The sequence below is a fragment of the Helianthus annuus genome, chromosome 3 (assembly GCF_002127325.2).
Source record: "Helianthus annuus cultivar XRQ/B chromosome 3, HanXRQr2.0-SUNRISE, whole genome shotgun sequence".
Classification (NCBI taxonomy): domain Eukaryota; kingdom Viridiplantae; phylum Streptophyta; class Magnoliopsida; order Asterales; family Asteraceae; genus Helianthus; species Helianthus annuus.
The window spans coordinates 149,738,106-149,751,061 of NC_035435.2; the positions used below are offsets into that span (position 1 = coordinate 149,738,106).

Consider the following 12,956-nt stretch of genomic DNA (forward strand, 5'->3'; position numbering starts at 1 on the left):
ACATCGTCTAGGCGTCGCGACCTTAACAGCGCAGTCCAGCGTGCTGTCGAAGGACTACTCCCTAATTTAATGCAAACAGTCACCCAAAACATGTATGTCGAGTTACTTCCTAACCTTATGCAGTCTGTTATGTAACAAATCCGAGAAGAAATGAACGACAAGGCACCTCCGACTCCTCCTCGTTCGCCAACTCCTCCTCGTTTGCCAACGCCTCCCCTTTTCGCCAACCCCACCACGTTCGCCAATCCCACCTCGTTCGCCACCCAAAGCCAAGAAAGAGAAAGAAACTCTTGCACCGCCCATTATTGACATTCACAAATGGCTCTCAAGATTTCTAAAGCAACATCCCCGATCCTTTAGCTCTGGTGCTACACCGATAGAAGCACAAAATTGGATTGATCACATGGAGAAATTTTTTGAAGCCTTGGGAGTGAGTGATAGGGCTGTGCAACGGTTCAAAACCGGACCGAACCGAACCGAACCGGAACCGAACCAGAACTGTTAATTGCTAAATTTAAGAACCGGAACCGAACCGTATTATAACGGTTCCGGTTCGGTTCTGAACCGGTTAAACGGTTCTCGTGTAAACGGTTCTCGTGGGAACCGGTTGACAATTAAATCCTAAAATTAACAAAACATTAACTAAGAGTTGTAACATTCAAATTCAAACCAACCAAAATAAAAGTAGCAAAGCAACAATAAAAAATTTCAAGCCATAAACAATCTCTAAATAAAACTATTACAACCATCGTGTTAACAATTAAAACAAGCGATACACTATTTATATACACATTTACAATTCGATCAACATTGATTTGATTATTTTTGTTCAATTTTTATTTTTACATACAGAAAACTATATGTATCAGAAAGCAAACATCTAGAAAGAAAATATATGCAATCATAAAAAAAGGTCATGTAGAATAGTTGCAGGGTGTTGATGGAGATGAACTTGTATGATAGCAATTAGGGTTAGGGTTGAGAGATGGAGAAGAATTAGAAGATGAAAGATGAGATCCTGGAATGAATATAAGAAGAGGGAATAAGAATTAGGATGGTCGTATGATGTTGAAAAGCCCATTAATAAAATAGGGTTTTAAATATTTATAATCCCAATTGGTTCTAGCGGTTCTTTAACCGGAACCGTGGTTTTAACCAGAACCGAACCGGGAACCGTTTTTACCCAAATTTAAGAACCGAAACCGGACCCTATATCCAAAAATATGGTTTGGATCTAGCGGTTCCGGTTCGGTTCCCTGGTTCTAACGATTCTGAACCGTATACTGCTCAGCCCTAGTGAGTGATGAGTTTAAGGCAAGATCGGCTGCTTACAAGCTGGAAGACAACTCCCAAACGTGGTGGCGAACTGTTAAACGTTCAAGAGGTAGTGATACATTTGTTGCTACACTCACATGGGAGGGTTTCAAGACATTGCTCTACCAGCAATATTTTCCGGTTGCATTCAGGGAGGAATACATTCGGGAGTTTGCATCGATTAAGCAGAGAGAATATGAACCAATGTCAGAATTCATGGAACGGTTCACAAGGCTTGCTAGTTTCGCTGGATCTGAGGCTGGGACCCAGCTGCACAGGCCCAGAAATTGAAATGGGCTCTCTGTGAAAGGGTTAAATGGTTAATTGTGAATCAAGAATTTAAAGATGTTACTGAAGTAGCAAATGCAGTACAAACCTTGAAATTGCAAATAAGTCAATGAAACTGCAATACGATGGGAACCTCATGAATAATCCCACCCTAATCTCTAGACAATCCTCTTCTCATACCCCAACCACTGGACACCAAAAGTCAAATTCCAATCGGAACAATGGGAACCACCATGGGGGTTCTTAAAGCAGTAAAACTACTCCTCTGCAAAACCAGCAGCAATCTCACCCCTTATGCAACACATGCGGAAGACCCCACGACGGTGTATGCCTCAAACTCACAGGAGGTTGTTTTAGATGTAAACAACCGGGCATTTATCCAGGGACTGCCCACATCCACCTAAACCTAACTACATTGGGAAGAATACTGATACACCTGCTGCTACTGGGGCAAACACAGTGTCGCGCACTACAGACGGAAGAGTGTTTGCTTTAACCGCTGACAACAAACCAACGGAGCTTGCAAAGAAACACCATGGATACGATGTGATTGGTCAAGAACCATAAGAAAAAGGCTTCCCTAGTTTAAATTCTTGTCATTTGATGTTAAAGACTTTGTCATTTCTTATTTTGGACTCATTTGATCATGGAATAAAACGTTGTTTTGATTTCAATAACGAATTTCTCTTGACCATCGTTTTATGATTAATGATTGATATATGATATCATGAAATTTCGAGGACAAAATTATTTTTAAGGGGGTAATAATTGTAATAACCCGGTTTTCCAAATCCTAAAATGTATGTTATTAAATGCTACTTTATTTATTTATTATTTTTTTCTGCCATTAAAAAAATAAGCTATCACATTTAAAGTGAATATAAAAGAAAACGTGGTTATACAATTTAATTAACAATTTTCTGAAATAAACTTAATATAGAAATGTTATTTAAACTAATAAATAAAACAAATAAGAAAATAATTGTTGGGTCTTGGGAGTAAAGGTGTATCATGTATGGGACTATTTTAAAAATTTATGGAAGTGCAAGGGGCAAATGTGTGAATTTCTTAGAGAACCATCTTTTTTGCTTCCTTCCGGTCACGTTTTGTCAGACATAAACCGACCATTTCTGCTTGATTTCGGTCCCCCTAAATCTACTCTAAATCAATGAAGAAACTTGCCAAACTAATCCAAATCTCGAACCAAGAATTTTGAGATCATATTACGCGTATTTTAACTGTCAAAATGTTTCCTAACTGAGTTCAAATCATCACCCGTAATCATAGGAATTTACAAAATGGATGTAAGCGTTTTGAACCGTATATATTTAGATGTTGCGGTCGTTTTTTTTACGCACCACACTCACCGATTCCTTTCCTCACTCAAATCGCCTCCCCATTACTGTGTCGCCACCGCAGTCGCTGAACTCGGTTCCCGACCAAGTCTGCCGGCGTCGAATCAAGCACCAATCGAGGTAACTCTTGTGTCTTCCTACCTGTTTTTGTTATCGTCCCCCGAAAAGCGCTATGGCTTCAATTATTATAATTATATTATGTGATCAGCGGAAACGAATTTCTTTTGCAAGATTTTTTTAAGTGGGGACGGGTTGTTAGAGTTTAGATTGGGGAAGTGACGAACTAATCAATGCACTGTGTTTCTGTTTCAAAACTAAACAAGCGAGCCAACCCTTTGGTTAGGCTCTTAGTTACAAAGCAAAAGTCATGAGTTCATGCATGATGCCAATGTACATTTATTTTCTTTTGGTCTGAACCTGTGACCATATGTAATAAAATGTGTTTTCCATAATGAAACCATGAACCTCGATACATACACACTGTAAATTTGAGTTTATGTGAAATTAACGAACTGTCTAATTATATCTTTGATAAGTAAAACTTATTATTTCTAGAGACATCACATATTTGATCATAAATGAAGTAAAGAAATTGAGTATATTTTATTTTGCATAAAATAAGTTACGAAACTTGTTTAGATTAAAACTAAAAGGTAAACTAAAAGGTAACGATGTATTTCATTCAAATAAATTATTATATTTGTTTTTTAAAGGAAAAAGTTTTGTTATTTATTTTTTAGCCAACCTTTGAAAGCTTCAAATTCCTTAAACTTAGGGGTGTTAAAAATACTTTTACATAAAACGTATCAATAACACGAACACTAGAATTAAAGTTTGCGAATATAATTGTAGGCTTTGCAACATTATTTCACGTGCACAAGTTATCTACGGTTTCGCTTTCGCAATTAAGGTATGGACTCTAAACAACTTATGTGTACGGATATAGATTTTTGCAACCTCTTCGTCAGAAATTTAAAGTCGTTTTTATATGGTTTTTTGGTCTTTAAGATTATGTGATATGATATACGTATATGGATATAGTAATATTGTTTATAGGAAATATGAATTTGACGCCCCGAATTACCGTATATGACGCACCGAGTTATAGAATATGACGCACCGAATTACCGAATGTGATTATGTGACGCACCGAATGTGAACTAACTACGCACCGAACTACCGAATGTGACTCACTGAATGTGGCTAACTCAATGTGTTACGTATATTGGTTGTTATATATAGATATAGTTAAGGATTTATACGCTTTATAGTTGTTGTCCCACTGAGTAAGTTTTACTCTGGCGTGCATATGTGTTTTATGTACGTTAGGTTACAGGTTTATCTGAGAAGACTGGGAAACAGAGCTCAGGGGATGAAAGACTCATAGGATTTTTATAAAATTAATAATGTTTTTTTATGTAATTATTGTAAACTATTGTAACGTTTTAAGTTATTTAATGGAATGACGTTTGATTCTGATTACTGTTATAGTGACACGTCAGCCCTAGTCGGGGCGGGGTGTTACACGTGGCATCTCCACGGCATGAACACCAGCCCGCCAACGGTGTGGAGGACGGTGTGAAGTTGGAGGTGGCGAGTTTTCCACTGGCGTGGAGGCATTTTGAAAGGTGTCGTGACGCGTTTTGACGTGTGCTGACGTGGTGTCCACATGTCGCACAACGCCATATTTTTAAGGCCTTTCACACCGTATAGCCTAGCCCTTGATTCAATTAATCAACAATCAAGATCTGTTTCTGTTCTCACTGTTTTTAGATAACACGAGATTTGTACCAGACTTTAACTCTGTTTTGATGCTTATTTATTTGTTATGCAACCGTGAGTAAAAGATTAAATAAACAAATTGGTTAAAATGAATGGACATATTTTTTTTTTTGAAAGGTAAACTTTATTAACAACCACCAGCCACTCGAGCCCACCAAAAAAACCAGACCGAACCGACTAACTTACAACATATACAAAGGAGACTTACACCAATCACCCCAAACAATACCCTTATGAATAGATCTACATTTTAACCAAAGAAAACCTATAGATTTCACCTCCCCGAAGATTTCAGCACTGCAACCTTTGCCACTTGAGAAATGCTTTTCGTTACGCGCTTTCCAAATACACCAACAAGCAATCATTACAAGGCCCCGAATAATATCTTTGGCTCTCCTGTTCGCCCCGACACCTTCATGAATAGAAAGTATATCCCCAAACGAAAAAGCAAATATAGGGGGTATTTTAATCCAATCACTGACTTTCTCCCAAACCGATGCCGCAATCCTACAAGCAGAAAAAAGGTGGTCCACTGTTTCAATAGCCTCCCCACATAAAACACATTCCGTCGAAGCAATCGGGATGTTCCTTCTTGCCAACGCCTCTCTCGTAGGGATCCGATCTTATGCAACTCTCCATATGAAAATATCACACTTGGATTGAATCCAGCTTCCCTTCCATAAATTATACCCCTGGCCCGAATCAATAGAACACATAGATTTAAATGAAGATGTAGAGAATCGGCCTGAATTATCCGGAGCCCACAGCCATTTATCTCTATCTTCACTAACACTCACGTTATTCAGGAAGGACAAGCACTCCGAAAATTCAGCGAGCTCCTTGTGATTCAGCAAGGGTCTGGACCAGTTCCACTTCCACTGCCCGTTCGTACCAGACTCCGGAGCCCTTTCCATGACCACGCAGCATTTATCCATCTCCAGATTGAATAATAGAGGCCACTTGGTCATAAGAGGGACATTACCTATCCAAACATCAATCCAAAAGCGGATACAGTTTCCTTTACCCAGCACCCCTTTGAATAAATTATTAATTCTTTTACCATCTACCAACATTTTGGACTCTAGACTCATGATATTTTTCCATACCCCCGACAAAGCAGGGTTAGATGGAAAATACGACCACCTTCTTCTCTTACCGTGACAAGCGAAAATAACTTTCCTCCAAAGGCTATCCACTTCCGTTCGAAATCTCCACATCCATTTCGTCAAAAGAGCTTTATTGGCTACTTTGAGCTTATTGATCCCTAACTCACCCGACTTCTTTGGACGAGTTACAATATCCCAAGCGACCCAATTCATCTTTTTCGCTTCCTCCGTCCCACCCCAAAGGAAAATTTTCATTAGAGATTCGAGCTTTTCCACCACTTTGTTAGGCGCTTTAAAAATGGAGAAAAAATAAACTGGGAGACTTTCGAGTACCGATTTGACGAGCACCAATCTACCCCCAATAGATAAAGAACGAGCTTTCCAAGCCGAGAGTCGATTACGAAAAGTCTTGATAATGGGGTCCCAATTTTTAATTCTATTCATGTTCGCTCCTAATGGAATACCCAAGTAGTTGAAAGGAATATCCCCTTTACGGCACCCAACCACTTCTGCCATATCAATGATCTCGTTTTCTTCCACACCCACCCCAAAAAGGTTAGATTTATGGAAATTAATTTTCAGGCCCGAACAAGCGTGGAAAACCCGGAGAATTCTAGCTACCACCTTTATGTTCTCTTCCGACCACTCCCCAACAATAAGAGCGTCATCAGCGTAAAGCAAATGGGAAATCACCGGGCCCCCGTTAGGTAACTTTATCCCCTTCAATCTACCCGCTTCACAAGCTTTAGCGGCTATGCAAGAAAGAGCTTCCATAAGTATAAGAAAAAGGAAAGGCGACAAAGGATCACCCTGCCTAATTCCTTTCTGACATTGGAACTCAAATGTAGGCGAGCCATTAACCAAGACCGAGGATCTAGCCGAAACCAGCACCCATTTCACCCAAGCAGGAGAAAAACCCATTTGTTCCATCATATTCACCAAAAAACCACAGTTGACGTTGTCGTAGGCCTTCTCGAAGTCAATCTTAAATACAAAAGCTATTCTACCCGATTTTCTTAACCAAGACCAAACCTCACTAAGGATGAAAGGGCTATCCAAGATATACCTATCTCTGATGAAAGCCGACTGAGATTCCGAGATAACATTCCCAATAACTTTCTTAATACGGCAAGCCAAAATTGTAGAGATAGTTTTGCTGATAATCCGCACAAGGTTAATAGGCCGATAGTCTTTTAAATGGATCGGGTCCACCTTTTTGGGGACAAGGGTAATAAACGAAGTGCTGGAGCTCCTGTCAATCATACCCGACTCATGGAACTGAAGTAATATATCTCAAAAATCGTTTTCAAATAAATTCCAAAAGCGTTTGAGGAACATAAAGTTAAACCCGTCAGGGCCAGGGGCTTTATCAGCCCCACAGTCGAACACTGCCTCTCTAATCTCCTTAGTCGAAAACTGACCCGAAATCCCTTCGGCCACATCCTCCGACAACCTTTTCACTCCCGGGCAAACCAAATACGGTCTGCCGCTAACTTTTTCAGAGAAGTGATTTTTGAAAAAGGCCAGTACTTCTTTTTTGAGTTTCCTGTTAGGTTTAGACACCCACGTACCATCCATCGATAAACCTAGGATACCGTTGAGTTTCCTCCAATTATTGATAAGCCTGTGGAAAAAAAAAAGCCGAGTTCTCATCACCTTCCAACGCCCGACGACATCTCGACTTTTGTTTCAGATCCAAGGCGGCTGCTAAATCCCGTTCCCTGATGTTCTTAGAGCATTCCTCCCTAACCCATCTTTCTTCTTCATTTAAATCCCTGGTCTCAGAAAGCTTGTCTAGATACTCGAGTTCCTCCTTCTCTCTGATCATGTCTTCCTTAGCCTTACTAGACTCGATTTTAATCCATCTCTTAATTACATTCCTGATGTGTTTTAGTTTAAGAGTAAGGTTAGCGTCAGCACGAGCTCCACCGCCAACGAAAGACCCAGCCGCTGCCACCACCATACTATCAAAACCCTCCTTATCAAGCCAGGAATTAAAAAAATTAAACGGCTTAGGACCAAAGTTACATCGACTAGTGATCAAAATAAGGGGGCAGTGGTCCGGATATAAACGGGGTAACGCCCGAAGACACGTGTCAGGCCATTTCTTGAAAAAACCATTACACACCAGAACCCTATCAATCTTGCTCAGCTTGTTGGAATTAGGAGCAAGAAACGTGAAGCTACGTCCTCTCATACTGTATTCAACTAAACCAACCGATTCGATAAACTCATTAAAGTCATCCGCACTTGCTCTGTTAAAACCCGAATTCCTTCTTTCTTCATGACTTCTAACAGAGTTAAAGTCTCATAAAGAGATCCAATAGCCTGATCCAGCCTCAATGATCTCCTTAAGATTGGACCAAAGCACTTTTTTCTCTGACGCCCTATGCGGAGCATAGACGTTAAAAATGTTGATCTCCTGATTGTTGCCAAACGTGTGACCCTTAATCCAGAGATAATGGCTATTCTTAACAACCGCCGTCGAACGAAACACACTTGGATCCCAAAGGCATAGCAAACCCCCAGATTTGCCATTAGCTTCCACAAATTCCATCTTAAAATTATTTCATCCCCAAAATTTCGCGGCCACCTCCGTATTAATCTGATCTATTTGTGTCTCTTGTATAGCGACAAAAGAAATCTTATGCTCTGACCTAATCGAGCTAACCCATCCAGCTTTCGAATACCCCCCACACCTCTAACATTAAGAGACAGAAAATTCATGACAAACCTGTTTGAATTCCTTCTCCAACGATAAGCTCTTCGACTAGATCTTTATGCTGCTCCAAATTCACACCCAACACCTTCCCAATCTCAACAGTGCAATCGGCTTCCATAGACCTTGCCAACGTCACAGAAACGTGATCCGATCTACTCACATCCGGAACTGAACCTTCACTGCCGATCATATTGGTCAGCTGGGGTTCCTCCACATTCGGGCAAACAGTAGAATCTTCCTGAGCTTCAAGGTTTAAATCCAGAGGACAAGAAATACTCTCACCTAACTTGAATGGATCGTCCTTTCTCTCTTGACCCTGGCCTGAGACATTCCCCACTGGGCCTTCCTCCCTTCTCCTTTTTTTAGATTTGGGCCCCTCAGAACCATGCGAACCCCCACCCTGGGCTTGGGCCTTTTTACCTTTAGATCTTAAGTGGGGCCTACCCAATCTAGAAAACACACTGATATTAGACCATGTGTAGTAGGCGTTTTTTTTTAAATTAAAAAAAAACGCCTAAAAACGCCTCCCCCCATTACATAGGGCGTTATTATGCAATTTTTTTTGAAAAAAATGTTGAGCAGCGTTTTAAATAAAACGCCCAAAAACGCCTCCCCCCATTAATCCTTTTTAATGATTGGAAGGGGCATTATTTGGGCATTATTCCCACTACGTCACTTTTGCAATAACACCCCATGCTGATTGTACTGCCACGTGCCCCGCACACCCTAACCACTACACCCGGTCTTAGAAACCTGTCCTTTACCGTCCCTACCCATATTAAATGCCGCCGTAAATTCTCCTTCCTCAGCATTCTCGAAAACATTCCAACTACCAAAAGGATCGTTGGACTTAGGACCGTAATCAGATACTTGAATGGACATATAGTTGGTATTTCTTTTACAGAGTGCTCATATACTTGCAAACCCAACAAACAATGAAAAAGAGGTGTTTGCTACTAAGAACGATATGATCGGTCGATTGGGGAAAAAAATCTACGTACTCTATTATTCCATGAAATTTTTAAATAAAATATTTTAAAATAAGTTATAAGTTTAATTAATTAGCTAATTTAGATGAATACAATAATTAATTAAAACTATGGATTTACTTAGACTAGTGGGTATGGTTCGGCTCATCCCCACGGGGATGAGCCTCCACGTAGGCGCCACGTAGACGGCCCGTGGAGGATGAGCCAAATGAGGGATGGAGGGGGATGGAGGATGGGGCCCCACCTCATTATTTTATAATTTTCTATTGTTTAATTTAATAACCAAGGTAATAAAAACTTTATAAAATTTAAAAAACACCACATCAAACAACATAAATAATTTCATTCCATAAAAAAAAATTACATTCCCTAAAAAAAAAGAAACCGAAAATAAAAAAAAAAATTACATTTCCTAAAAAATAAAAAGAAACCGAAAATAAAAAATAAAAAAAATTACGTTTCCTAAAACCTACGACGTCCATTTTTTTTTCACCTCTTCCTTCATCCTCCGATAAACCTCACGTTCATCCTCCGGAACCGAGTCGAGATCCAACCGCATAATCCTAAAATCTTCCGCTCGAGCATAGTCGGACGACACGGTTTTCTTGTGACTATACTTTTCGGTCGCGAACTCTTTGAACGAACGGAATTCGTTTATCAAGTCGTCCATTTTTGACGATGCCTTCTCGCCTCTACCTCCACTCGAGCCGCCACCTCCACTCGAGCCGGACACTTTTCGCTTTCCGACCGCTTCTTTTTTTGCTTTGTCCCTCCCGGTGGGACGATCCGACTCGTGAATGGGCAACACATCCTCGTCATCTTCCGGGTCGTCGTTTATGTCAATTTGACATCGAGCGGTGGAGCCTCCCGCACTATAGCTTCCGGACTCGGAAGTTTTAGTGCGTTTGGCCGTTGCGACCTCATTTGGAACCGGCTTCCATTTTTGTTCTTTCCTTACAACGTTCCATGCTCGGAAGTGCGGGAAAGGCGTTGAATTTTGGGAGTCCCACTTGGCGATAGCAAGGTTAAGAATATCTTGCTCGTTACTCCCGCTTGGAGGAGAAAGGTAAATTTGGTTATAAATTTGATTAAAGGCGTTGACGACCTTGATCATTTTTCGCCACTTGCCCGAGACGGATTCGACATCACGAGCCTCCCCATGCTCCATAATCGCGTTAAACCTATCCGTTGTCTTCTTCCAAAAACTACTACCCGTTTGGTTGTTTCCTAAAATTTTAAAAATAGTGCATTAGTAAAAAAAAAAATTAAATTTTATAAAAAAAATAGAAACCGAAAATAAAAAAAAATTATACCGACTATCGGGCAATTAGAGGCCTTAGTAAACGCCATAGCTAGCGCCTCCTCTTCTACTTTCGTCCATTGCCTCCCCTTTGCTCTCGGTTTTTGCGCGGTTTCGGGTTCAACCATCTTTCCCTTCCCCTTCTTTTTTTTGCGCGTGAGCTCTTGCGGTGGTGATTCGGGACGACTTCTTCATCATCATCTTCAACTTGAACCGGGGGTTGCGATTGGGATTGGAGTTGTTCAAACGTGTTGCGTTGCATGATTTGTTGGAGCGCTTGATATTGTTGAACTTGTTGTAGTTGAGACATTTGTGAGAAGGCGTTGGGTGTTTGTTGGAAACCCGAAAACGGAAATTGCGAAGCCCCCCACGAAGGATCCATAGTCGGAGTGTAAGCGGGACTCGAAAAAAAATTAGGTTGGTTCGGATTGGGATTATTCGGGTTGGGGTTGTTTGGGTTGGGGTTGTTTGGGTTGAATGGATTCATGTTTGGGAGAGAATGGTATAAAAAATATAGAGTATTTTTATAAAAAAGGATGAGAAATGGAGAAGAATGGGAGTAGAATGAGAGAAATTGGTTTAAAAATGGATTGGGATTATGGTATTTATTTAAAAGGAAATTGATTTTTTTTATTAAAATAGCCGTTGAATAACGGTATTATTTTGAAAAGAGGGGCGGCACACCCGGCTATGGGTGGCCGATTGTGATGGAAGCCGGGCCAGGGGGCGGTGTGGGGGTCCGGCGCCGGGCCAAGCCGGCCCCCATACCTTCTAGTCTTATATATACTTATAATAACATTAAATACACATATTAAATACATGATTTTATTGATTCTTAATGTTTATAAATAATATTAAATACACATATTAAATAGAAGATTTTCTTGATTCTTAAAAATAAAATTAAATTTTAAATGAAATATTAAAAAATAAGTAATCACTCATCACACGTGTCATGGTGCAAAGGATTTGAGAGCTTCACAAGCGGCAAGGGATTTTGGGGGGCCGTGCCACATTAACGTTCCCGTGTCTATGCTTCGGGTATACGCATTGCGTTTGGTGGTGTTTATGTATGAGAGTGAATGAAATTTCAAATTTGACAACCTGAGACAAGTTGAAAATCGTAAGGAACGACGTGCCAATCACCGTAACATCGGGCGCTGAGACCAAGGTCGACTACTCGATCGTCGCCAACCCCTTGGCTCTCCCAGATGCGCGGAAACCCGACCTCCACCCGCCCGAAGACACAACACTGGAATAATTGGTAAAATCTCACCTCCTATCCAAGACGAACCAGTGCCACTCGTATTCACCCTTCACTTGGATGCCACAGAAAATAACGAGAAAAGTATGAGTCAAGCCTGAATCACATTGAACATCAAGTATTTTCCCAACCACTCTAAGAGTACGTCATTGGGGGAGCCAAGTTGTTGCCTCGTTGGCAATTTTTAACTCACAAACAAACCCTCAACCGAAAATGTGGGACAAACTTGGAGCCCAAGAAAAGTTTTCGTGTGGCATCTTTCCTCTCTTTGTTAATTACTATTATACCCTCCAACCAATCCCTCACGGTCTTCAAGCCTTCTGGCTTCCTTGTCCACTCCAAACTCTTTTAGAATATTATGATTTTCTTAATTCTTAATCATTTATTATATTCCCTCTTTTAGATTATTATGATTTTCTTAATTCTTAAATCTTAATCATTTATTATATTCCCTAAGGAAAATTATATCAACATCTAATAATTCATTGTAACTAGAATAATTACCCCATGCTTCGTAGTGGATGTCTGGTTGGTATCGTTTCGCTTCTTTATGATAACGACACTCGCTCTAGTAGTCGAAAAAAAAAACTCAATGTAAAAATGACCAAAACTCGGAGACGATTTTGACAGTTTACTCAAAATAAAACAACAAAAAAGGTTTTTTATAATAATACAAAAAAATGTGTTTTTGACAAGTCTTCTTTCATCATGGTGTCTTAATGAGTATCACAATATATTAAAGGCTAAAATAGGAAAAACGTATTCAATTACGTAAGTCAAAACAATACGACACTAAACACAGTCGTATCATTCCACCGCCATACTTTCTACACCAT

At 40.2% G+C, this 12,956-nt stretch overlaps 2 protein-coding genes across 2 annotated transcripts; both read right to left on the reverse strand.

Annotated features, from left to right (window-relative positions):
• Positions 1-7,457: 7,457 nt before the first annotated feature.
• LOC118490529 lies at positions 7,458-8,402 on the reverse strand. Its single transcript, XM_035988218.1, has 3 exons — positions 8,174-8,402; positions 7,974-8,125; positions 7,458-7,823 (listed from the first exon to the last, which is right to left on the reverse strand). The coding sequence occupies exons 1-3, from the start codon at positions 8,400-8,402 to the stop codon at positions 7,458-7,460; spliced, it is 747 nt and encodes a 248-aa protein (XP_035844111.1).
• Positions 8,403-9,957: 1,555 nt separating this feature from the next.
• Positions 9,958-11,521, reverse strand: LOC110930043 (glutathione S-transferase T3-like). The gene is made up of 2 exons (XM_022173256.2): positions 10,870-11,521; positions 9,958-10,783 (listed from the first exon to the last, which is right to left on the reverse strand). The coding sequence occupies exons 1-2, from the start codon at positions 10,982-10,984 to the stop codon at positions 10,026-10,028; spliced, it is 873 nt and encodes a 290-aa protein (XP_022028948.1). The 5' UTR covers positions 10,985-11,521; the 3' UTR covers positions 9,958-10,025.
• Positions 11,522-12,956: the final 1,435 nt, after the last annotated feature.